The following is a 25,436-nucleotide window of genomic DNA, read 5'->3' as shown; positions in this document are numbered from 1 at the left end:
AAACAAAACAAAACAAAACCCCCAAAACACCTCCTAAAGCGTCGGGCTCTAGGTTAGCTTTGAGCCTCTGTGCTCCCTGCTTTGCTGGGAACAGGGAGATCCATCGCTCCCTTAGGCGCTCTCTTTAGTTTTCTAAGCGTCGGCGCCCGGAGCGACGTCCACCACGGAAGGTGTTTCCCGGAAACGGTTTTCCGTCCCGCCGCGCCGCCCGCCTACGCCACCACTGGCCCGCTGCTAGTCGGAAGCCGGCGCGCCGTCCGTCCCCCGCCGGGCAACGCCCATCGCTGTGGCGTCACTGGGAGTTGTAGTTTCCCTGGGCTCAGCGGTGCCTGCGCTTTAGCGCAGAGACGCGGGTGAGAGCCTCACTTCCCACAGGCCCTCGGTACGGGGGCGGGGCTCCGACGGAGGCGGTGATTGTGGCGGCTCATTTGTAAATGCTGCGGAGATTCAGGCGTCGGTTCATGCTACTGAGCGGCCCGGCCTTCACGGAGCGGTAATTTGTGGGCGAAAGGAGCGGAGGAGCTCTTTGTCCGTGGCCCTGCGCCGGGGACGGACGGCGGTGGGCTGGCAGGGCTCCGCTCGGCCCTCGGGGTTGGCTCGGCGGGGCGCTGGGGCGCAGTGTCGTTCACGGCAGTTCAGTGGCTTCGCCGGTTCGCGCTGTTTTGTTCGTAGAGCGGGGGAAGCCGGCCTCTCTGGGGTGTCTGTCTGTCCTGGCTGTGGCGGGACTTGCGTTCCTGTGGGCAGCGCGGCCGCCGCAGTCCGGTGGAGCGGGGCGGTGAAGTAGCGTTGCTGGCTGTCCTCAGGGCCGGTCCGGCCCGGCTTTGTCAAGGGCTTCTCTCTTGAAGCTTCGTGTGGATGCGTGGCTTTCGAGGACGTGTTGTATTTTAGGGGACTGCTAAATCGCTTCCCAAACGAACTAGCCAACTTTTTACGGTCTAAGAGTGGCTTTGAATTTGCTGTTTGTATCCACTCTCCTCCCTCACCGTGCAGAGATTTTTTTTTTTTTTTGCTTTAAAGAATGTTTACATAGCGCTCTCTGGAGGTTTCAAGGCTTTCAATTTGTTATGTTTTTAAAAAGTTTTATTTAGGTATAATTGCTATACAACAAAAATGGTACATGTTTAAATGCATTCCATTTAATGAGTTTGACATACATGTGCACCCGTGTCCTTTAGATTTTGGTATCTGTGAAGTCTGAATCCACATACTAATCCTATCTCGGCATATTATCAATGCTTCGTTTACCAAGACCTCACTATCAGTAATAGCAGGTTCTGGTTAAACTGTTTTTATACTTCATGCTGACATTAAATATGTTTTTAAGATCACGGTCATGAAATTGAAGTGGAGGTATAGAGGGTGTTTTTGGTCGGAGTTGGAGGGGGAGATGCAGATATCTGGGTGCTGCATCTCAAGATTCCTTGCACTTGTCAGTCTAGTAGGGAATTTTTCTAGTTTTCCGTATTATGAAATGACCTTGTAGTCTGTCTCTTTTCTGAATTTGGCTTTCAAAAGATTTTCTGCTAAGTCATTGAAATTAAGCAAGGTTACGTGGTTGATTTTGAGGAAAAAAAAAGTCATTTTTTTTTTAGATTGGTGTCCTACTGAAAAACAATCAATGTGCTTAGAAAAAGTTTTTACAAATTATTCAGGAATAACAGATATCCAGTAAAAGTGCGCTAATCTTAAGTGTACAGCCCAAATGTATCCACCCCCTGTATTAATCTTCCCAGTTGTTGAAGTCAAAATAAAAATTTGGAGATGAATCTCTAAATTTACCATTTTATTTGGGAAGAAAGAATGGCAGTTCCAGGCGGTCTTCTGTATGTCCAAAGAGCAAAGAAAAAGCTGGAGGTTTTATAAAAAAGAGAATTGTTATATGTGTCGCTCTTTGAGAAAGTTCGTTGGTTCTCCTAAGGTTCTGGGGAGGCAGCAGGTCCTACGGAGTGGGCCATGGTGACGGGCAAAATTAATCGTAGAATTGCAACAAGTTACCCCAGCATCTGTGGATCAGACTGGTCTCAGGTTACCACCGGCAGTTTCAGCATACCGACTGGCAGAGAATTCCATTCTAGGAGCAAACTTATGTGTCCTGAGTGCCTTTCCCTCTTCCCTTCTTGATTGTTTAGTTGGATATGACAAGAGTGACCCAATTCGTGTGATCAGCTTTCACACAGGACAGCCCCCATTTTCCTGGATAACGACCAGTATGCCCTTTATAACTATGAGTTTATTTTGGCTGTTCTTCAGCTTCATATACATGGAAACATGGGCCAGGCGCGGTGGCTTATGCCTGTAATCCCAGCAAATTGGGAGGCCGAGCTAGGTGGATCACTTGAGGTCAGGAGTTTGAGAACCACCTGACTAACATGGTAAAACCCCATCTCTACTGAAAAATTTTATTTTTTTATATATATATAAAATAATATATATATAAAGTAATATATATAAAGTTATATATATATATATAAAATAGCATATATATATAGCCAGGTATGGTGGTGCATGCCTGTAGTCCCAGCTACTCTGGAGGCTGAAGCGGGTGAATCGCTTGAACCCGGGAGGCTGAGGTTGCAGTGAGCCAAGATCACACTATTGCACTCCAACCTGGGCGACAGAGTGAGACTCCATCTCAAAAAAAAAAAAAGGAAACATATACATTTGTCTGATGTTTACACATCATTATTTATTTTTGTTACTGCCTGTGGCAGCAATTTTTGTTTTTGTTTTTATAAATGCCTGAATAGCTGTGGTTCTCAAAGTGTGATACGGTGAAAAAATGTACATCACATTGGCATTTTTGTTTTTGGTTATTAAATGGTTGGCAGGCAATCATCTTGTTCCTCAAGAAAATCTTCAGTTGCAATTAATAGTACAGTAAGCCTTTATACAACTCTTCTACAACTCAACCAGGGAGCAGTGGCAAAAACACAGCATCATTACGTTCACTGTCTGCTATTTCTTTTAACAGTTCTCTAAACTGGCAGTTGATAGCATTTGTACATACTGAACAATTTTAACAATTATATTCATGATACTATTCATAGATTATGCTTCAGAAAACCGAACACAAGAATTTTCAATGTGTGTTATACAGGGGAATGAATCAGTGAGGGAAATAGCAGTCTCTTGTTGTAAAATCCCATTACATTCAGATTTTTTGCCTTATAAAATGACACCATCTGTCATGATAGAAACTGATTTTTAGGCTGGGCACAGTGACTCACACCTGTAATACCAGCAGTTTGGGAGGCCGAAGCAGGAGGACGGCTTGAGCCTAGGAGTTCAAGATCAGCCTGGGCAACGTAGGGGCACCCCGTTACTACAAAAAAAAAATTAGCTGGGCATGGTGACACACACCTGTAGTCCCAGCTGCTCTGGAGGCTGAGATGGAAGAATCACCTAAGCACGGGAGGTTGAAGCTGCAGTGAGCCATGATTGTGCCACTGCGCTTCAGTCTGGGCAACATTGTGAGACCCTGTCTCAGGGAAAAAAAAAAAACCAAAAAACTAATGTTTTCATATCTAGCTGAAATTCTTCTGTCAGACATAAAATACTGGAGCGCAGGGGCTCACGCCTGTAATCCCAGCAGTTTGGGAAGCCAAGGTGGGAGAATGGCTTGAGCCCGGGAGTTCGAGACCAGCATGGGCAACATATGGGGACCACTCTTTACAAAAAATTAGATTAACTGGGTGTGGTGGCATATGCCTGTTGGTCCTAGCTACTCCGGAGGCTTGAGGTGGGAGGATCACTGGGGCCTGGGTGGTAGAGGCTGCACTGAGCCGTGATCATGCCACTGCACTCCAGCCTAGGTGACAGAGACCCTATCTCAAAAAAAAAAAAAAAAAAAAGTTAAAAAACATCCATGCCACAGGTTCAGTTTTAAGGCTTTGAATTGATACCATCTCTTTGTAAATTCGGGTAATCTTTGAGATAAAACACACCTAAATTGGTGATTGGTCAGTCTCTCATTGCATTACACAGATAAAGCTAAAGACAAGTGCTTGTAATTTTTTACAGCTTTGAACCTGGATACTAGTAGAAGGGTCTGTGGACAATTGGTTGGTCACTTAGTTGAAAATTTTTCACTTTTTGGAAAACATCTATAACCTTTTAATTAAAATATCTTTTTAAATCGCACAATATTCTTAACAATTTCCTCAACTCACATAACCTGTTTACCTTCTCTTCATCTGAAAATAATTTTCTTTTTTCTTTTCATTTCTCTCTTTCTCTCTCCTCAGCCTCTTTCTTTCCAGGCTTTTTTATAACTGGCCAAAGCTAAAGCCCAGATTCTGTTCAAAATCATAAAACATTTTTTTGTTGGATATTTAGTCCTGATACAAGTGACTAATTACAGTTGATTCTCGAACAACATGAGTTTCAACTTTGTGGGTTCGCTTATGCCTGGATTTTCTTCCACTTCTGTCACCCTTGAGACAGCAAAACCAGCCCTTTCTCCTCCTCAGCCTAGTCCAATGTGAGGGCTAGTGACACCAAGACCTTTACTATTAAGTGGAAGCGGATCATCATGAAGGTCTCCCTGCGTATCTTTTATATGTTTGTTTTTTAGACACCAAGTATGAAGTCAACACCTTTATGATGATTCATTTCCACTTAACCAATAAATATGTATTTTTTATTATTTTCTTATCATTTTTTTCTCCAGCTTACACTATTGTAAAAATGCCGTATGTAATATACATAACATACAAAATATGTGTTACCTGTTGTCAATAAGGCCTCCAGTCAACAGTAGGCTGTTGGCGGTTAAGTTTTGGAGAAGTCAGAGTTATACTTAGAACTCCCCACGCAACTGAAAATCTAAGTGTACCTTTGTTTTAAATTTTAAAAATTGTTCATACTTCTTTTTCAAACTAGAAAAATAATTATGCTATAATTAAAATACTAAATATTTCAACTTAATTACTGCTATGACTTGAATGTCCACCCCAAAACTCACGTTGGAATGTTAATTCCCAGTGCAACAGTGTTGAGAGGTAGGCAATTTAAAAGGTGATTAGGTCATGAGGGCTCCACCCTAATGAATGGATTAATGCTGTTATCTCAGAAGTAGGTTACTGATTTCAGGGATGGCTTTGTTATAAAAGACAGCCTCTCCCTCACAGGCTGTTTTTTTGCCTCTCTACTCTTCCCCCATGGGGATAACCCTTGCCAGTTGCCAATGCCATGCTCTTGTTCTTCGCAGCCCCAGAACTGTGAGAAATAAATTTCTTTATATATTACCTAGTCTCTTCTCTGGTATTCTGTTACAGCAGCAGAAAATGGACCAAGATAATTACCAATTACAATTTAAACAGATCACTGTAACTTGTATTGTTTTCAGAAACTATTCAAATAAACACTTAACAGTGTTACGGCCATGTGTTGAAAACAAAGTATTCAAACAGAATCAGTCCATTGACACTGATGAGATTGCAGACATGCTTCTTGGCAATCTGGGGGGGTGATGCACACTGACACGGGCTTCAGTACAGCAGCATCTTATACCATGCAGTGGTTAAAGTGAAATGTAGTCCCACCAAGAGAATAAAGTGTTTAAGAGAAAAATGTTTTGTACTTCTTCACTTTTAAATTTAATTAACTTTAATTAAAATGGAAAATTCAGTTCTTCGGTCACATTAGCCACATTTCAAATGCTCAGTAGCCACGTGACTAACTGCTAGATGCATAGGTCCATGTAATTGTATTTTTTTGTCTTTATTTCTTATAATACGCACTGCTGTGCACTTTGTAACTAGCAACATATCTTGGATATATTCACTACTTCTGTATCAGTAAAGAGCTTACTTGTTCTTTTTAACAGTTGTGTAATATGATTACCATGATTAGCTGATCTCCTGTTAATGGACATTTACTTTCAGTTTATTGCAAATGTGAGTTTATGCCAGTATAACTGTGGGACAAAATGCCTAGATGTGAAGTTGCTGAGTCAAAGTTCCTCTGCATTTACAGTTGGCCAGATATTGTCATATTGTCCTTCAAAATGTTGTCCCAGTTCATTCGCTCAGTGAATCCTCAGCGTTTCTTCAGGTTAAATGATGAGAATCGCTCAGTTTCTTCAAGTTAAATGATAAGAAACAAACAAAAGCCAAAAAGAGTTTGTTTCTCATACTGGTATTACCAGTTTTCAGTCTTTGCCAACCGAGGGCAAGAAAAAATGGTAATGTCGTTACTGTTTTCATTTCCACGTCTTCAGTGGAGTGACAATGCGCCATTTTAATGTTTCAGCATCGGTATTTTTCTGTTTATACTTTTCATATGTTTCTGTTTTTTAGACACCAAGTATGAAATGACATACATGTTTGTTTGCCTCCACATTGCCCTTTTTATAAAGTCTAGAATTGTGTCTGGAAAGTAGTGTGAGATGTCATTCCACTTTGGGACTAGACTCTTCCCATCTCCTCCAGAACATGACTGTAGCAATTCTCCCCTTTCTCCATCTTCATCAGCCTACGAACATGCTTTTATTTCTCCTATGTATTTCCTTCTTTTTATAACAGAACTCCTGGTGTTAGCTGTCTACTGTCTTCAATTTCTTATTCTGTCATGCATCCTCTCCACTCAAGCTTTTTTTTTTTTTTTTTTTTTGAGACGGAGTCTCGCTCTGTCGCCCAGGCTGGAGTGCAGTGGCCGGATCTCAGCTCACTGCAAGCTCCGCCTCCCGGGTTGACGCCATTCTCCTGCCTCAGCCTCCCGAGTAGCTGGGACTACAGGCGCCCGCCACCTCGCCCGGCTAGTTTTTTGTATTTTTTAGTAGAGACGGGGTTTCACCGTGTTAGCCAGGATGGTCTCGATCTCCTGACCTCGTGATCCGCCCGTCTCGGCCTCCCAAAGTGCTGGGATTACAGGCTTGAGCCACTGCACCTGGCCTCCACTCTTGCTCTCCCTGTCCCCAACTGCTCTCACTGAAGTTCTCATGACCTTTGCTTTGCCAAATTCAGAGTTCAGTTCTCAGTTCTCCTTACCCTTCATCTGTGCACAGCATTTAGCATAGCTCTTTCCTTCTCAAAACACTTTCATCACTTAGCCTCAAGGATGCTACACTTTTTGCTTCTTATCTTTTTTTTTTTTTTGAAATGAAGTCTTGCACTTGTCACCCAGGCTGGAGTACAATAGCGCAATCTCGGCTTATTGCAACCTCCGCCTTCTGGGTTCAAGCAGTTCTCCTGTCTCAGCCACCTGAGTAGCTGGGATTAGAGGCTCCCGTCACCACACCTAGCTAATTTTTTGTTATTTTTAGTAGAGATGGGGTTTCACCATGTTGGCCAGGCTGGTCTCGAACTCCTGACCTTAGGTAATCCACCAACCTCGGCTTCCCAAAGTGCTAGGATTACGGGCATGAGCCACTGCACCTGGCCACCTCCTCTCTTTTTGACTACCCTCAATCTCTCAGTGATCTCATCCAGTGTCAAGGCTTTAAATACCATCTTTATGCTGAGGATGTCCACATTTGTGCTTCACAGCCTTGGCCTCTTCTATGAGTTGCATTCTGGTGCATCCAGCTGCTGCTGACACGGTGTCTCTACTTGCATGTCTCACAGGCATCTTAAAATGTCCTAAATTCAACTCTTGGTCTCTGATTCCCCCAAACCTGTTCCGTCCTCCATCTTCCCCCTTTCAGTAAATGGCAAATCTGTTCTTCAGGTGCTCAGCCAGGAAATGTTAAGAAATGAGGGAGAAGATGCCATTGATCTCTGGAGGTTGGTAGACAATAAAGGAGGGGTAGTAGATTGTGTAGTTTGGTCATATGAGAGTCAGAATTGCTTGTTAATTTATTATTTCTTTATTGTTTTTTGAGATAGGGTCTCACTCTGTTGCCTAGGCTGGAGTGCAGTGGTGTGACCTTGGTTCACTGCAGCCTTTGCCTCCCAGGTTCAAGTGATTCTCCCACCTCAGCCTCCTGAGCAGCTGGGATTACAGACGTGCACCCTGACACCCGGCTAATTTTTTTGTATTTTTGTTAGAAATGGGGTTTCACCATGTTGGCCAGGCTGGTCTCAAACTCCTAATCTCACATGATTCGGCTGCCTTGGCCTCCCAAAATGCTGGGATTACAGGCGTGAGCCACCGTGCCCAGCCTATTTATTTATTTTTTGAGATAGGGTTTTGCTCTGTTGCCCAGGTTGGAGTGCTGCTACAGCAGCCTCGACGTCCTAGGCTCAGGCGATCCTGCCACCTCAGAACTCCCAAGTAAAACTGCTTTTTATGATCTAGAAAAGCAGTGTAGTCTGGAAGGAGAAAAAGAATAAGAATATATGTTTTGTCTCAAGGCTCAGTGATACTGGAGTATGGGCTCCATAGAAACAGCTGTTCTCAGGAAGGTGAGGGAGTGCTCAGACAAGAGGTTGAGGATAATGAGGATTTTGCTGATGATGGACTGTGGGTGTTTGGGGCTCGGATGTTTGGGAGATGGAGCAGAGTGAGGTGTGGGAATTAGTGTGTAAGAAGTGAAGCCTGGCTCTGGGTCTCAGGGCTTCCAGTGGTGAGTGATAGAATAGGTTTAAATAGGTAGATAATGGTGATGGGGGTTTCTGGAGGAATGGGGTATCAGTGGGAGTGTCCTGCAGGTGAAGGTTAGGAAGGCCGGGTGGCGGGGTCTTACCCTGCCCCTGATAGCTGCACAACTTGCACCTTCTCCTTCCCTTGGTCCTTAATTTTCCCTTCTAAATGAGGACCCTGTCCACCCTGTCTAAACTTACAACCTCCTTTTCCCACATGGCTTTTATTTTTCCCCTTTGCACTTATTTCTGTTTAACATACTGTATAGTGTGTGTGTGTGTGTCTTCCCCACTAGACTTTGATTTATGAACTGCTGTGTATCCAGGGGCAAAAACAGTATCTGGCACAGAGTAAGAACCCAGTAAATGTTAGCTGAGTAAAATCAGACACACACAGAGGCAAGGCTTGTCTTCTCCGTGATGTCCTGGTTAAGTATATCTATCACATGGTGACAAAGTTACACTAGCAATTTGGTTAATTTTAAAGTCCGATAACTCATACAGAGTTCTAGCATAAGCCAATGTAATTTTTATTGGCTTATGCCATAAGAATTACATTTCTCCTACCTGCCAGACATGGTGGTTGGCAGTAGTGAATATATAGATACCTTCAAGGAACTTCACAGATTGGTAATGAACGTGAAAGCAAAACACCACTAATGAGATAAGTGCTAGAAGAGTGACGTCACTATTTTACCTCTAGGAATACAGATGAGGGGCTATCTGGTGGGTGAGGTGTTAGTAGGGAGATGAGAGAGGAAGGGACAGGTGTAACAGTGCCAGGTAAAGCCACAGGTGCTGGTGGTAACTTTTGATCTAGAACTAGGGAGAAAACAGGTTCACCAGCTGGGCAAAGAAACAATGTTAAACAAGGGCCAGAAGCAAGAAAGTGCTTAGTGTGGGTAATATCTGATAATGGCTTTTTTTTTTTCTTAAGTGAATAACTTAAGGTATTTTATCTTCCATAGTTTAGTTCAACTAATCTAGCACTTGTATAAAATCATTAGTAATTGAATATTTAGGTCAAAAAGGATCTTAGGTTTTTGATCTCAATTTGGTTATTTTTAAGACTTAAAAAAAATGTAGCTCAATGCCCGGTTGCTTCGCTAGTTCAGGTCTTTTGTATATGAAATATTGAGGACATTTTTATGCTGGGTTGAGATTTGGGCTTATTTTGGGTAGGACATCTAATGGCTTTACCTAATACATTTTGTTGGCTATCTTTGTCTACAGGTATTGGAAATCAGTAGTTCTTCTAGCCTTTGCATTGTTTAAATATAGTGTCATTGGACTAAGATGTTCCTGATGCCAACCTCTTCAGAGTTAAACAGTGGGCAGAACTTCCTAACCCAGTGGATGACCAATCCTTCTCGGGCCGGGGTCATATTAAATCGTGGATTTCCTGTTTTGGAAGCAGACAAAGAGAAGCAAGCAGCTGTGGACACTTCTACCAGCTTTCCTGTTAAAGGCACACATTGTTCTGACAGCTTCAGCTTTATAAATGAAGAAGATTCACTTCATGAAGAACAGAAGTTGGAGTCAAAGAGCCCTTACAAACCACAGTCAGATAAATCTGAAACTCATACAGGCTTTCCTCGCATTACAAAGGGACCACAGATAGTGGCATGTCAGGACGCTCCTGGACACCAGGAAGAGAACAAAAATGACTTCATCCCAGATCTTGCGAGTGAATTCAAAGAAGGGGCTTATAAAGACCCACTTTTTAAAAAACTTGAACAGGTACAATAGAATTTGGGCTACTGTGGATTTATGTCATTGCAGGTTTCTGTTTATGTAATAGAGTCATCTGTTCCAGGTCTTCTTGTTTTTCCCCTTCACTCTGAAATCCTCAGAATACCAGATTTGGCCCTTTGTCTAATGTGAAACATTAAAGTGTGTTTAATATGTAAAATATAATTATAGCACTTACGATAACTTTAAGTTGTTACCTCATTTGGCAAAAAGTAAGAAATGGTTGTTCAAGTATTGGGGAAAAAAACAGTACATCATTGGGATGATGTACTGAAGCCCATCCTATTTTAACAATCAAAGGATTTATATGACTGTTTCGGTCTCTTAGTTGAGATAGTTGATGTGATTTCCTTCGTAAGGATTTGCGTTTTAGATTTTTGGTGGCTGATTTAGTTACCTAGGGATCCCTGTCTAAAACTTCTTACCAGGAAAGATAGGAGGAGGGAGATGGGAGGAATTAAGGGAACAAGGCGTCCACGAAGAAATGTAAAGTTGATTTAATAAAATTAATTTTATATGAAAAAAGCTGAAAGAAGTTCAACAGAAGAAGCAGGAACAATTGAAGAGGCAACAGTTGGAGCAACTCCAGAGACTCATGGAAGAACAAGAGAAGCTGCTCACCATGGTGTCTGCGCAGTGCACGCTTCCAGGTATGCTTTGCCCACACGGAGCTTCCGTGCAGCGCACATTTCTGACCTGTGGTTGTTTGACAGGTTGTTTCTATTGTTCCCGTATCACGTGTTGTAAACTCCAGTTTCTTTAAGGGCCAAGCAGATAAATGTGAAATGGTAGAGTTGTAATATAACTGGAACAAGAAGGAGCTGCGGCATTCTGGTGTGTGCCTGCCCTGCTTTCAGGCATTCATGTTTATTCATTAAAAAAAAAATGAGCTGGGTGTGGTGGTCCATGCCTGCGGTCCTAGCTACTCTGGAGACTGAGGTGGGAGGATTGCTTAAGCCCAGGAATTTGAGGCTGCAGCAGTGAGCTATAATGGCACCACTGCATTCCAGTTGGGGCAACAGAGTGAGACCCTGTCCCCCCAAAAATGGTCCAATGTAAGAAAAGTCAGATTTGGCCTAGAGCTACTACTGGTATCCAACCCCTGCCTGATGAATGAAAGCTGTTGGGTGTCATAAAGGTAAACATACGTAGAAGCCATTCTGTTCACCTGAAGAACCACACCAAAGATATTTTCTGGGGTAGAGATGACAGTATCCTGTTGTGTGACCTGTCAGTTAATGGAAAGCATCATGTGCCAATCAGGAAAGAAAACTGGAAATGTGACCTGGAGCAGTGGTTTGAAAGTGTCTTGACCACACTCTGTAGTGGTAAAAATGTTTAAAATGGTGACTCATAATGACAGCAATTTCATGTCATCAGTCCTTATTGGTGTTCCTGGCAGGTAGTGAGGACATTTTCTATCTTGTTTATTCTAATTCTATATCATTTTTTTAAAAATGCTACATCTGATGACAGAATTATGGATTGTGTATAGAATTATAGATAGTTTGAAAAAAACTGAGGTTGGAGCCATGTGTTTGCTTCTTGGTGCTACTTTTAAGAGATATACTTTCCTGACCCAGGAAAGCACCTGTTCTGCTCAGAGATTGTGCTGGGCATTGAGAATACAAGAAAAAAGAAGACTTGGCAAGTGAGTGAGGCTGGGTGCAGGGGTCGGGTAGGGCGTGGTTGTGAGAATTGTAGCGCATGAACAATGGTTTAGGGAATTTGGATGTTTATCTCAGAGAATATAGAAAACATTGCCTTGAAATAGTTGAATGGCTTAGGGTTTCTTTATGGAATACATACAAAGAATAATCAAAATCACGTAAATAACAGCTGTGATACTTTTAAAGGTAGAACCAGCACTATGACAGAATGACAGGAAAGCTGATTTCAAAGTTACTTACATAAGAACTAGCCTCATTCAGTCATGGAGCGGTTTGCTTTGGGGCAGTGGTTTTCAAATATTTTGGTCTCGGGACCCCTTAGGATTCTTAAATTTTTGAGAGCCCCAAAGAACTTTTGTTATATGGGCTGTATTTATCAATAACTTACTGTATTAGAAATTAGAACAGGCTAGACATGGTGGCTCACGCCTGTAATCCCAGCACTTTGGGAGGCCAAGGTCAGCGGATCACCTGAGGTCTGGAGTTCAAGACCAGCCTGGCCAACATGGTGAAACCCCCTCTATACTAAAAATATAAAAAATTAGCTGGGCGTGGTAGCACACGCCTGTAATCCCATCTACTCAGAAGGCTGAGGCACGAGAATCACTTGAACCCAAGAGGTGGAGGTTGCAGTGAGCTGAGATCGCACCACTGCACTTCAGCCTGGGTGACAGAGCGAGACTGTCTCAATCAATCAATGGTTTTGTTAATCATCATCTCCTAATAAAGGGAAAAGATACTTTTATCACTGCAGAGAAGCCTTTGTAGGGTGGGGTCACTACTGGGGAGAAAAAATGTTGAAGGAAGTCATCAGCTTTGTTGCTTTTCTTAATTGCAAGGTTTGAGTGTACTGCCTGATGATCAGAGCCAGAAGCACAGATCTCCAGGAAATGCCACCACTGGCGAGAGAGCCACACGCTGCCTCCCATCGTATGTCTACCCAGACCCAACCCAGGAAGAAATAAGCACTTCCAACATTTTATCCCATGAGCAAAGCAACTTCTGTAGAACTGCTCATGGAGATTTTGTCTTAACTTCAAAACGTGCTTCTCCTAATTTATTTTCTGAGGCACAGTGTCAAGAAGCACCTGTGGAAAAAAGTAATTTAAAAGAAGAAAACCTTAACCATCCCACAGGTGAGCTACTTGTGTTTCTCTCTTCTGTACTTACAGTGTTACTAAGTTGTCCTAAGATCAAGCCTTTCCGTGTGTTTTCTTTAAAAATTATTTTTTCAAAGACGGAGTCTTGCCGTGTTGCTCAGGCTGGACTCCCGACTCCTAGGCACAAGTAATCCTCCCCGGTCAGCCCCTGAGGTAGCTGGGACTATAGGCACATGCTACCCTGATAGCTCTGTGTGGTTATTTTTTTCTTGTCCCCTGTGACGTGCTTTTTTTTTTTTTTTTGGATTCAGAGTCTCGCTCTGTCACCCAGGCTGGAGTGCAGTGGCACAATCTCGGCTCACTGCAACCTCTGCCTCTAGGGTTCAAGTGATTCTCGTGTCTCAGCCTCCCAAGTAGCTGGGATTACAAGTATGTGCCACCATGCCCAGATAATTTTGTGTGTTTTTAGTAGAGATGGGGTTTCACCGTGTTGGCCAGGCTAGTCTCAAACTCCTGGCCTCAAGTGATCTGCCTGCCTTGGCCTCCCAAAGTGCTGGGATTACAGATCTGAGCTACTGCACCCAGCCTTCATGCCTTGTTCCTAATTTAGAGTTAATTCATCCGTGTGGAAAGCTCACATATGTTTTTCTTCTTTTTTACACAACATGCTTCCCTAGCCTTTTGTTATGGAAAATTTCAAACATCTAAAAAAGTTGAAAGACCACTGCAGTGATTACTGATATACCTACCACCTGGATACAGCGGTTAATATTTTGCTGTATTTACTCTATCAATGTATGTATGTGTGTGTATATATCTTCTATATGTATATCCTTATCTTTACCTCTATTTGTGTATAATTTGCTGAACCATTTCAGTGAAAATAATATGCAGGTATCTTGTTACTTCATTCCAAATATTTCAGTATGCATCAAGTAAAAATTAGGACATCTGTTTAACCACAGTGCTATTATTATATCTAAAGAAATTAATGATAATTCCTTAATATTCAAGTTCGTTTTGGAATTCCCGTAGTTATCCCAAAATGCCTTTTAAAGGTGCTTTTTTTTTTTTTTTTTTTGAGACGGAGTCTCGCTCTGTCGCCCAGGCTGGAATACAGTGGCCGGATCTCAGCTCACTGCAAGCTCCGCCTCCCGGGTTTATGCCATTCTCCTGCCTCAGCCTCCCGAGTAGCTGGGACTACAGGCGCCCGCCACCTCGCCCGGCTAGTTTTTTGTATTTTTTAGTAGAGACGGGGTTTCACCGTGTTAGCCAGGATGGTCTCGATCTCCTGACCTCGTGATCTGCCCGTCTCTGCCTCCCAAAGTGCTGGGATTACAGGCTTGAGCCACCGCGCCCGGCCTAAAGGTGCTTTTTTTTTAAAGGATCCAATCAGATTCATGCATATCCAGTCAAGTTCATGTATTATGCTTGATTCTTATAACTCTTTAGTCTTTTTTTTTTTTTTTTTTTTTGAGACGGAATTCTGCTCTGTCGCCCAGGCTGGAGTGCAGTGGCCGGATCTCAGCTCACTGCAAGCTCCACCTCCTGGCTTTACGCCATTCTCCTGCCTCAGCCTCCCGAGTAGCTGGGACTACAGACGCCCGCCACCTCGCCCGGCTAGATTTTTGTATTTTTTAGTAGAGACGGGGTTTCACTGTGTTAGCCAGGATGGTCTCGATCTTCTGACCTCGTGATCTGCCCGTCTCGGCCTCCCGAAGTGCTGGGATTACAGGCTTGAGCCACCGTGCCTGGCCTAGTCTTTTTAATCTCTAGAAAAGCCCACACTTTTTTCCTCGTGACATTAACCTTTTGAAGAATGTCAAGTGTCTTTATTTTATTTTTGAGACAAGGTCTTACTGTGTCACCTCGGTTGGAGTACAGTGGCACCATCTTGGCTTATTGCAACCTTTGCTTGCTCTCAGCCTCCCAAGTAGCTAGGATTACAGGCATGTGCCACCACACCTGGCTAATTTTTTTTTTTTTTTGTAGAGGTAGGGTTTTGCTGTGTTGACCAGGTTGGTCTCAAATTCCTGGCCTCAAGCTATTCTCCCGCCTTGGCCAAAGTGCTAGGATTACAGGTGTGATTCACCACACCCGACCTCAGGTGTCTTAATTGCAGTTTTGTAGTTTCTTTTAATTATATTAAAGAATTCCTTGAGTGTTGTAAAATATTTGACATACATCACTTTTAATTAAAAAATTTTTTAGCATAGTAACTTGTAAAATTTTCATGTTTTAAGACATTAATATGCTTTTCTTGAGCTAAATTGTTCCTAATTTTTATCTCAGGAGAAAGTATTTTATGTTGGGAGAAAATGACAGAACAAATTCAGGAAGCTAATGTTAAGAACTTAAAAAAACATGATGATTCCTCAGAAGTGGCTAATATTGAAGAAAGGTATTGTTCATGTTGAAAGTGAGAAATGTGACTATTTAGTAAATAGCTAGCCTTTGTTATTGAACACTTGTTTGAAAGATCTGTACTTTTCTTGTTTCTGCTTGACGATGATTTAAAGTATAAGGTTAAAGATACAACCTCTTATGTACTGTCAACAGCAAAGGAGGTTGGGAGATATGTCAGTTAAAGCTGCTTTGACATTGTGTTGTCAAAGCTTTTTCACTTAAGAGAAACATCTGGATAAAATCAATTTTCTCTCAAATAGTTAAATCCTATTTTTGGAGAAGGGAAAAATTAAGTATTGGCATCTCCCATTTGGTGTCACTTATTAATTATAATTGCATAATCTAGTTACAGAATTTTAAAATATGGCAAAGATAAAGTATTTTATCATTTAAGTAAGTTATTTAAAAAATTTATTTCAACATTTTTGAATATAATGATATGGACAAAATGACTTTTCTGATTATTACTCTACTCACATTAAGGGCCTTTCTTAATTAAAAAAATGCATGTTTAGTGATCTATTTTTGAAATACATTTTAAAGTTATTTACTGAATGTGTTACTCCATGTGTTAATCTGTAGTCGATAGATGGACTTCAGAAGGGTTCTTAGGACTCCAGAGTCATGTGAAGAGTGTTGTGTGTTTCTGTATTTTAAGGGGTGGAGAGGGATTGTGGCTTTTGTTAGCTTCTCAAAGGGAGGCGCTGATTTTGGGAAAAGTTAGTTCTCCGTGTTGTCAAGGATTTCTATACCAGGCACACTAAGTGTAAAATATTCACACATTATGATTTGCATGTTAAATAACTTTGTGTTTCTAACTAGGCCCATTAAAGCTGCTATTAGAGAAAGGAAACAGACCTTTGAAGACTACTTAGAAGAACAAATTCGGTTGGAAGAGCAAGAACTGAAGAAAAAACAGCTGAGGGTGAGCAATTGTGCTCTTCTGATTAAATCATTCTAAGGCTTTAGAGATTTATCTATAATTTGCCTTAAAAATAACTTTGAGATGGCCGGGCGCGGTGGCTCAAGCCTGTAATCCCAGCACTTTGGGAGGCCGAGACGGGCGGATCACCAGGTCAGGAGATCGAGACCATCCTGGCTAACCCGGTGAAACCCCGTCTCTACTAAAAAATACAAAAAACTAGCCGGGCGAGGTGGCGGGCGCCTGTAGTCCCAGCTACTCAGGAGGCTGAGGCAGGAGAATAGCATGAACCCGGGAGGCGGAGCTTGCAGTGAGCTGAGATCCGGCCACTGCACTCCCGCCTGGGTGACAGAGCGAGACTCCGTCTCAAAAAAAAAAAAAAAAAAAAAACTTTGAGATGACTTGGATATACCAAAATTAATTCAAATACTATTATTTTATATTTTAGGAAGCAGAAGGACCACTGCCAATCAAAGCAAAACCAAAAAAACCATTTTTAAAACGAGGAGAAGGTTTAGCCAGATTTACTAATGCTAAATCTAAGTTTCAAAAAGGGAAAGAAAGTAAACTAGTGACTAACCAGAGCACTTCCGAGGACCAGCCACTATTTAAAATGGATAGACAGCAACTCCAGCGGAAAACCGCTCTCATAAATAAGGAGCCGTGTGCAGACCACCCTGCCCTGAAAAAGGAGAGTAAAGCTGGAACCAAGAGTGGTTCTGTCGCCCTCAGTCAGAAGCCGAAAGTGCTGAAGTGTAGTGACAGGAAAAGTCTTTCTCCATCAGGACTGAAAATACACACAGGGAAGAAATGCGATGGGCAATGTAGAGACCAGATCAAATTTGATAAAAGAGTCGCATCTAATAATAAAGAAAATGTGCCTGAGAGTCGAAAACCTTGCGATACTGGCTGCACAGGGTGGAATAAGACACCAGGTAAAGACGGACCTCCTCTTTCAGCGGGGCCGGCCAGCCGCCTGGCTTCCAAGAGCCCCATGAGGGAGACCATGAAAGAGTCTGAATCTTCTCTTGATGTTTCTCTTCAGAAAACGTTAGAGACTTGGGAACGAGAAAAGGAAAAGGAAAATTTGGAATTAGATGAATTTTTGTTTTTAGAACAAGCTGCTGATGAAATATCATTTTCTAGTAATTCCTCATTTGTACTGAAAATCTTAGAAAGGGATCAACAGATCTGCAAAGGTCACCGGATGTCTTCCACCCCTGTCAAAGCTGCGCCACAGAAGACAAATCCGGCAGATCCCGTTAGTCAGTGTAACCGCGGTGAGGGTTTGGACCACACTGCACGTGAGAAGGACGGTGAGTGTGAAGTCACACCCAAACAACTCCGTTCACTGTCCTCAGCTGATGAATCGAGGGAACAGCCTTGTAAAATCAGTAGGAAAGCCATCCAAAAGAGCACTTCTGAAAATCAAACGGAATGGAATGCAGGTGACGATGAAGGTGTTCTGAACAGTGACAGTAGCAGTGACTCTGAGGAACAGCTTGATATTACCATAAAACCCTCAACTGAGGATAGAGAAAGGGGCTTCAGCAGCAGAGAGGACAGCCCACACATCTGTGATGGTAAGGGGCCTTTTAAGGACACCGGGGCCCAAGAAGATAAAAGGAGAGACGTCGATCTGGATTTGTCTGATAAAGATGACAGTAGCGATGAGTCTGTCATAGAAAGCGTAAAACACAAAGCGTCTGAGCCTGCAAGACCCTCATCCCTAAGTATGAGTAAAATGGACTTTGATGATGAGAGAACTTGGACTGACCTTGAAGAGAACATGTGTAATCATGACGTTACTCTTGGGAATGAATCCACTTACGGGACGCCGCAGACATGCTACCCTAATAATGAAATAGGTGTCCTGGACAAAACAATAAAAAGGAAGATTGCACCAGTCAAGAGGGGAGAAGACTTGAGCAAGTCCAGGAGGAGCGGAAGTCCTCCTCCTACGTCGGAGCTGATGATGAAATTCTTTCCTGCTTTGAAACCAAAACCGAAGTCAGATTCACACTTGGGAACCGAACCCAAGTTAAACATAAGTCAAGACCAACCACCTGGTGAGTCAGAGCATTATAAAATATGTATCGGAATGTTAGAAAGTTAACATTTATCGGTATGCTGTCAGAATACTTAAAATCCTAACTTTCCTTATTGCTCAATAGAAGTCAAATTAATGGGTGATTGTAAAAATTTGATTTATTTTGTGGGTCGATATAATGCTTTAAAATTAATTACTTTTTAATAAAGTGAGAGAACATCAAAGCTTCTACGTTTCCATTCTTCCCCAGACCTGGTTCAAGTCCCCCTTCTAGAGGTGCCAGTATTACCATTTCATGTGTGTATTCTAAAGAGTCCATGCATAAAAAAGCATATGTGTCCGTTTGTGTATAATTACCTTTCCATACAAATGAAAATATGCTTTTTGCGTACTGTACTGCACCTTGCTTATGATAAATTTTTAAGATTGTTCTAACGCATATACACATCTTCCTCATTCCATTTAATTAGATGTGTAGTGTTTCTGTTGATGTAACAAACTTTTTAAACTCACGCTGAAAGATTCCTTTCCATTATATTGTATTATAAACTCTGACTGCCTAGCAGAGCATAGGTGCTTTAAAATAGAAATTATGACGTTATTTTTCAAAAACTCTGATTTTAAAAGTAATTTTTTTTGTACAAAGTTTGGAAGCTTAAAAAATATAGAAGCAAAAATATTTACAACTTAACTACCCAAAAGTGACTGCTATGCCATTTTGGGATATTTCCTTCCAGTCATTTTTTTCTATGTAGTTTTAATATGACGGAGTTTATGACTTGCCTCATTCCTTTAGCCTTGTGGATCACATTTCTTTTCTAAAAAAGTACTAACTGATGAAATGCTTCTTTGAATTGAAGGACAGAAGCACTGGCTATTTTACATTTTAAATAGCAAATTTGATAAAGGGAAAAAATCTTAATTTGCATTTATTTGATTAGTAGTAGGGGGTAAACTGATTTTGGTGTTGATTAGCTCTTTAGATCTTTTGTGGATTACTTATTCATGTTCTTAAGCTATTTATATATATCGGTCTTTTAAAAATGGATTTGAATGATTTCTTTTTGTGTATCATGTTGATTCCTTATCAGGTCAATACTCTTTTCAGGTAGATTAATTCATAAATACACACTGATTTCCTCAGGAAAGTTAGGTTTAATATTTTTCCTTTTCATATTTGAAGCATTGTTTTTAATGGCACAGATGTTTGCCATATTCTTGGTTCTTAGTGTTACTAGCTAGTTGGTGTTTTTGCTGCAGTAAGGCCTTTCGTGAAGTTCAGTATTTATGGCCTATTTCATAGGTGACAATGCTCGATCCCAGGTTTTGAGAGAGAAAATTATTGAATTGGAAACAGAAATAGAAAAGTTTAAAGCCGAGAACGCATCTTTAGCTAAACTTCGCATTGAACGAGAAAGTGCCTTGGAAAAACTCAGGTACGTTTGGGTCTGTAAGTTGGGAAAAAATACGCAGTGATTCAGTTATTCCTTTAAGACCATCTGTAAACAGTCTGAAACATTTTAAATCAATCCAGCAAATGTAACTGAAAAGGAGGCGAAATCTGTTATCATATACGTTTTTTTACTGAATAAAATGACCCAGTGTAGTCAATGATATGTACGAAGGGGAATTTTCTTAGTGGAGAGAACATATATTAACATTTGAAAAGCAGTTTGGAGCTGTGGTACCTTGCCTAGTTAGTGTGTTGGTTTCTCTGGGCTGCTGTAACGAAGTACTCCCACCTAGGTGGTTTTAAACAACAGAAATGTATTTTCCTGTGGTTCTGGAGGCTGTAAGTCCAAAGTCCATGCATCAGCCAGGCGGGCCATGCTGGCTCGTCCAGCTTCTGGTGGTTTGGGGCACTCCTTGGTATTTCTTGGATTGCAGCTACATCACGCCAGTCTCCGCCTCTGTGGTCACACAACCATCTTCCCTCTGTCCGTGTCTTCACATGGCATTCCCGTCCGTGTGTGTGTCTGTCTTGGTGCCTCTTTTAAGGATAGGGTCATATTGGATTAAGGGCCCACCCTACTGCAGTATAACCTCATCTTAACTGGCATCTTACTTATATCTCCGAAGGCCCTATTTCCAATAAGGTCACCTTCACAGGGATTAGGACTTCAACATATTATTTTCGAGGACACAGCTCCACCTTCAGCAGTCAATAGTAGGACATATCGTTTCCTACCCTAGGTCATGGTCTCACCTGACCTTATTGGTTAGCGAAACTTGAACTGAACTTACATGAGACTATTTATATATTTTATATTTATTATTTCTATTACATATATACATTTTATGTAGGCATTTTTAAATTGTACTTGTGAATAGTACTAAGTTCTATTGCAGAAACACTAATACTTTTTATTCCAGATGTTGCTCTGGGTCTTGTTGGGGATATTATATGTCACATGCACACTGTATTTCTTTGTTTTTTGGTTTTGTTACTTTAACGTTTGAGGAGAAATTAATTCAACTGTAGTTCCCATGGCTGCCGGCTGCAGGATTGGATCTAGGAGATGGTAGCTGCTATGCAAATGCTGAAATTCGCCCAGATTTCCCAGCCTCTTATTTAGCACTCGCCAGGACGCTGCAAGGCTTTCATTAGTGTCCAGAGTTCCCAAATGGTTGGTGCTGACAGGTGCTGCTAGTTCAATAGCTGCTTTGGTGGAGGGAGTGATTCTTGGAGCTTCCTACTCCACCATCTTCCTTGACATCTCTTCCGTATTTCTTCTCTAAAAACCTGAAAAATAGGAATTCTAAAGCACACCTGGCCCATAAGTTCCAGATAAAGGTTTATAGAGAGCTATTAATCCACTTAAAAAGGAAATTCAGTTACTATACTGTATTCTGCACTATGCTTAAAAATCAAATTCTGAAAATTTGTTATTTTTTAATTGAAACATCTTTGTTTTTCTGCTGATACACACTGTAAATATATACTTATTATAGTAGTGATGGGTAAAACGTGGAACTTACTCCAATCCCTTCTCCACCCAAGATGACTTTTAAATAAATGTCTCTACTTTGGGAGGCCGAGACGGGCGGATCACGAGGTCAGGAGATCGAGACCATCCTGGCTAACATGGTGAAACCCCGTCTCTACTAAAAAAATACAAAAAACTAGCCGGGCGAGGTGGCGGGCGCCTGTAGTCCCAGCTACTCGGGAGGCTGAGGCAGGAGAATGGCGGGAACCCGGGAGGCGGAGCTTGCAGTGAGCTGAGATCCGGCCACTGCACTCCAGCCTGGGTGACAGAGCGAGACTCTGTCTCAAAAAAAAAAAAAGGTGTCTACTTCATTATTTCAAAATGGACATCTTTTTCTTTTAAAGAACATTTAAATCATAAGATAATGGCTGGGTTTTTTTGTTTTTTTGTGTGTTTTTTTTTAAGCACTTTCCCTATGTCAGTTTTGCTTTGTTCCAAGAAAAATTTAGACAGTCCTCGAATTTAGACATTGTGTTTTTCTTCCCAACTTACAGACGAGGAAACTGATGCACTGAGAAGAAAGTTTTTTAAGTTTACCTCCTTAGTGACAGAGCCTCAGTGGCAGCCTAGGCAGTGCGGTTCAGTAGAGCCCTGGACTCTGCTGTATGGAGTCTTTAATCTGCTTTTTATTTTATTTTTATTTTTTTGAGACAGCATCTGGCTTTGTCACCCAAATTGGAGTGCAGTGGTACAATCTTGGCTCACTGCAACCTCTGCCTCCTGGGCTCAAACCATCCTCCACCTCAGCCTCCTGACAGGCATGTGCCACCACGCCCAGATAATTTTTGTATTTTTGGTAGGTACGGAGTTTTGCTATGTTCCCCAGGCTGGTCTTGAACTCCTGGGCTCAAGTGATCCTCCCGCCTTGGGCTCCTAAATTTCTGGGATTACAGGCATGAGCCACCATGTCCAGCCCTGCTTTTTATTTTAACAACGTAATAGACATCTTACCCTATTAGCACACCCTAGTCTTCTGTATCCTTTAAATGACTGTATTGTATTAATGCTACTGTGACTAATCTGTTAGTGGAAATTTAGCTTGTTTAGAATTTTTCACTATTAAAAATCATTCTGCAGGGAATATCATCATATGTGTGAGGCACTTTCTATTTAAAAATATACTTCCTTGTGATAAATTTTAAGAATGTCTGTTGCCCCAGTCAGCATCTGAGGCTTCTTCTCATCCCTTTCCCCGTCACTGGAGTTGAGCGTTAACAGTCTTTCAAATCTTGCCAACCTGGTAATTATACCATCTTTCACCTGCTGAAGTTTGCATTTCTTTAATTATTGATAAAGTTGAGCATGCTTTAATATTTAGCGGTCATTTGTGTTTATTTCGTAACTTTCTTTGTGACCTTTGCTCATTTTTCAGGATACTAAACTTTCTCAAATGTGCCACAAGTATTCCTCCCCCAGTGTTTGCTTTGACTATATGATTGTGTGCACACTGTCGACCTTTTGCATATTTAGTCAGTAAGAGTATCTTTTACCTTATCTGTCTGCTGTCCCTCCAGTGAGGCAGAGAGAGACTTGTCCAGTCTCGAGGCTTTAAATGCTGTTATGCCCCAGATCCAGATCTCTCACCCACATCTCCTATCCCACTGCCTCATTGTTGTCTCTACTTGGAGAGCTGATGAATGTTTAAATTGATCATTTAGAAAAAGTGAGCTCCCGACGTTCCCTCCTGAACTTACTTTTCTCTTCTTCTTCCCTGTCTCAGCATGAGAGTCTGCTCTTCATTTGCCCAGTGGAAAATCTTGGAGTCGTGCTTGAGTCTTCTCTTGCTCTCTGTCCGTTTCTAACCCGACTGCTTCACTGCCTCAGAGCTGCCACTCTCGACCAGGGCCCCATTGGCTTTCCCTGGTTATTAAAATCGTTTCCTAGTAGGTCTCTCTGCTGCCCATGTCTGTGCTCTTCATACACATCCATAGCCAGCCTGTGTTTGGGCAGTTCATCTGATCAAGGCCGCCTCCTTTTTTTTTTGGAGATGGAGTTTCACTCTTGTTGCGCAGGCTGGAGTGCAATGGCATGATCTCGGCTCACTGCAATCTCTACCTCCCAGGTTCAAGCGATTCTCCTGCCTCAGCCTCTTGAGTAGCTGGGATTACAGGCATGCACCACCATGCCCAGCTAATCTCGTATTTTCAAGAGAGACAGGGGTTTCTCCATGTTTGTCAGGCTGGTCTCGAACTGACCTCAGGTCCAGCTGCTGTCCTGATCTGCCCGCCTCGGCCTCCCAAAGTGCTGGGATTACAGGAGTGAGCCACCGTGCCCTGGGCTGTCTCCTTTTTTGACACCTTCTCCTGCTACCCATCCTTTGTTCACTCTGTTTTAGCCACACTGGTCTCCTGGCTGTTCTTTGAACACCTCAGCCACATTCCTGCCTCAGGGCTTTGGCACTTGCCGCACCCTCTGCCTGCACTGCTGTGTGTGGACACCCTTGTGACCGCCTCTCATTTTCTTCAGGTTTCCTTCATGTTATCTCAGCAAGAGAACCCCTCATATTATCTCAGCAGGATAAGCCCTCACGTACAGTTTCACCCTCCCATTCTGATATTTCCTAAACTTCTGCCTTGCTTTATTTCTCTTTAATGCTTCTAATATTCCATGTACTTATTTACCTTCTTTATTATCATCTGTCTTCCTTTAGAATATAAGAAGCTGCATGGGAATAAGATTTTTTTTTTTTTGAGACAGGGTCTCCTCTCTGTTGTCCAGGCTGAAGTTGAGAGACAGAGTCTCTGTTGCCCAGGCGATCACGGCTCACTGCAACCTTAAATTCCTGGACTCAGGCCTGCCTCAGCCTCCCAGTTTTGGGATTACAGGCATAAACCATTGTGCCCAGCTAGAATGTTTGTTTTTTTTCACTGTGGTTTCCTCACTTCCTTGTAGAATGCCTGGTTCATCGTAGGCACCCAGTGAATGCTTGTTGGACGAATGCTTTGGTGAGTGGATTGGCTGTTACTTCAGGCCTCTGGATTGAAGATGAATTCACTGGGACTAGCAGTTACTAGCCTGTTAGCAGGTTCTGTACATCACTGCACCAAGATGGTCTCCTTAGGTGATAACATAATCTGGTCATTTTAGGAAAGAAATTGCAGACTTTGAACAACAGAAAGCAAAAGAATTAGCTCGAATAGAAGAGTTTAAAAAGGAGGAGATGAGGAAGCTACAAAAGGAACGCAAAGTTTTTGAAAAGTATTCTACAGCTGCAAGAACTTTTCCAGATAAAAAGGAACGTGAAGAAATACAGGTATGCTAGCTCTTTGTTATATTCATGTAAGTTAGTAAAGGTGACAATCTTGTAAGAATCTGTTATTTCTTATATCAAAGCAAAACTGTATCAATCCATCATTCATTCATTCAGCAAATAATCTGTCTGAGACAGTGCATCAGGAATGTCTTCTGTAGTCTGAGTTTTAAAGAGTAGAAGATAACAGTTCTTTTCTTACTAGTAAAGGCTTCCTAGAGAAGACCGTGATAATATCATAGACGAATTAACAAGCCCGGAGCTGGAAATTCACCGGCATAATGTTGTCTTAATCTTTTTGACCTACCACACACCAAATACTGTTAGTTCTGTTCATTTATCATAATTTACGACCGTAAATAACCAGGTCTTTAATTCTAAAACTTATAAACTGATAGGCCAGATTATCAGTCCTGTTCATTTCATAGTTAGAAACGGACATGTTAAAACTATAAACCTTCTAGAAAAAAATAGGTGAATCTATTTACAACACTGGCATATGCGAAGATTTCTAAGAGAAGACACAACCAACTATAAAAGAAAAAATGGATATATTGGACTTCATCAAAGTTAAGACTTATCAAAAGAGAAATTTTAAATGGCTATCCATTGCTTCTAGCATAAAATGGAAACTCACCTTCACTGTCTGTATTTTAATTACTAGCATTTTTGAGTTCCATCCTTTGCTTTCTTCCTGTCTTGTGTAGCCATCCTGATCTGCACACCTACACCTTGAGTTATTGAACAGCACGGTGCTCAGGGTCTTTAATTCTCTCT

General features: G+C 41.8%; 1 protein-coding gene across 3 annotated transcripts in view; it reads left to right on the top strand.

Moving 5' to 3' along the window:
* Positions 1-306: 306 nt before the first annotated feature.
* CENPJ (centromere protein J) overlaps positions 307-25,436 on the top strand; it is a 41,810-nt gene continuing 16,680 nt past the window's right edge. For all 3 annotated transcript variants that reach the window (XR_003116484.1, XR_003116483.1, XM_025364240.1), the window contains exons 1-9: positions 307-493; positions 9,756-10,262; positions 10,801-10,924; positions 12,784-13,080; positions 15,337-15,445; positions 16,273-16,375; positions 16,821-18,441; positions 19,726-19,858; positions 24,497-24,662. Coding sequence is in view for 1 of the 3 variants with exons in the window: in XM_025364240.1 (XP_025220025.1) it covers positions 9,819-10,262; positions 10,801-10,924; positions 12,784-13,080; positions 15,337-15,445; positions 16,273-16,375; positions 16,821-18,441; positions 19,726-19,858; positions 24,497-24,662 (2,997 nt within the window). In the remaining 2 variants the exon portion in view is untranslated. The remainder of the gene's footprint in view (positions 494-9,755; positions 10,263-10,800; positions 10,925-12,783; positions 13,081-15,336; positions 15,446-16,272; positions 16,376-16,820; positions 18,442-19,725; positions 19,859-24,496; positions 24,663-25,436) is intronic.

Source organism: Theropithecus gelada, chromosome 17 (assembly GCF_003255815.1).
Source record: "Theropithecus gelada isolate Dixy chromosome 17, Tgel_1.0, whole genome shotgun sequence".
Taxonomy (NCBI): Eukaryota; Metazoa; Chordata; class Mammalia; order Primates; family Cercopithecidae; genus Theropithecus; species Theropithecus gelada.
Note: the sequence above shows the minus strand (reverse complement) of the source record. Positions and strands in the feature narration are given on the sequence as shown.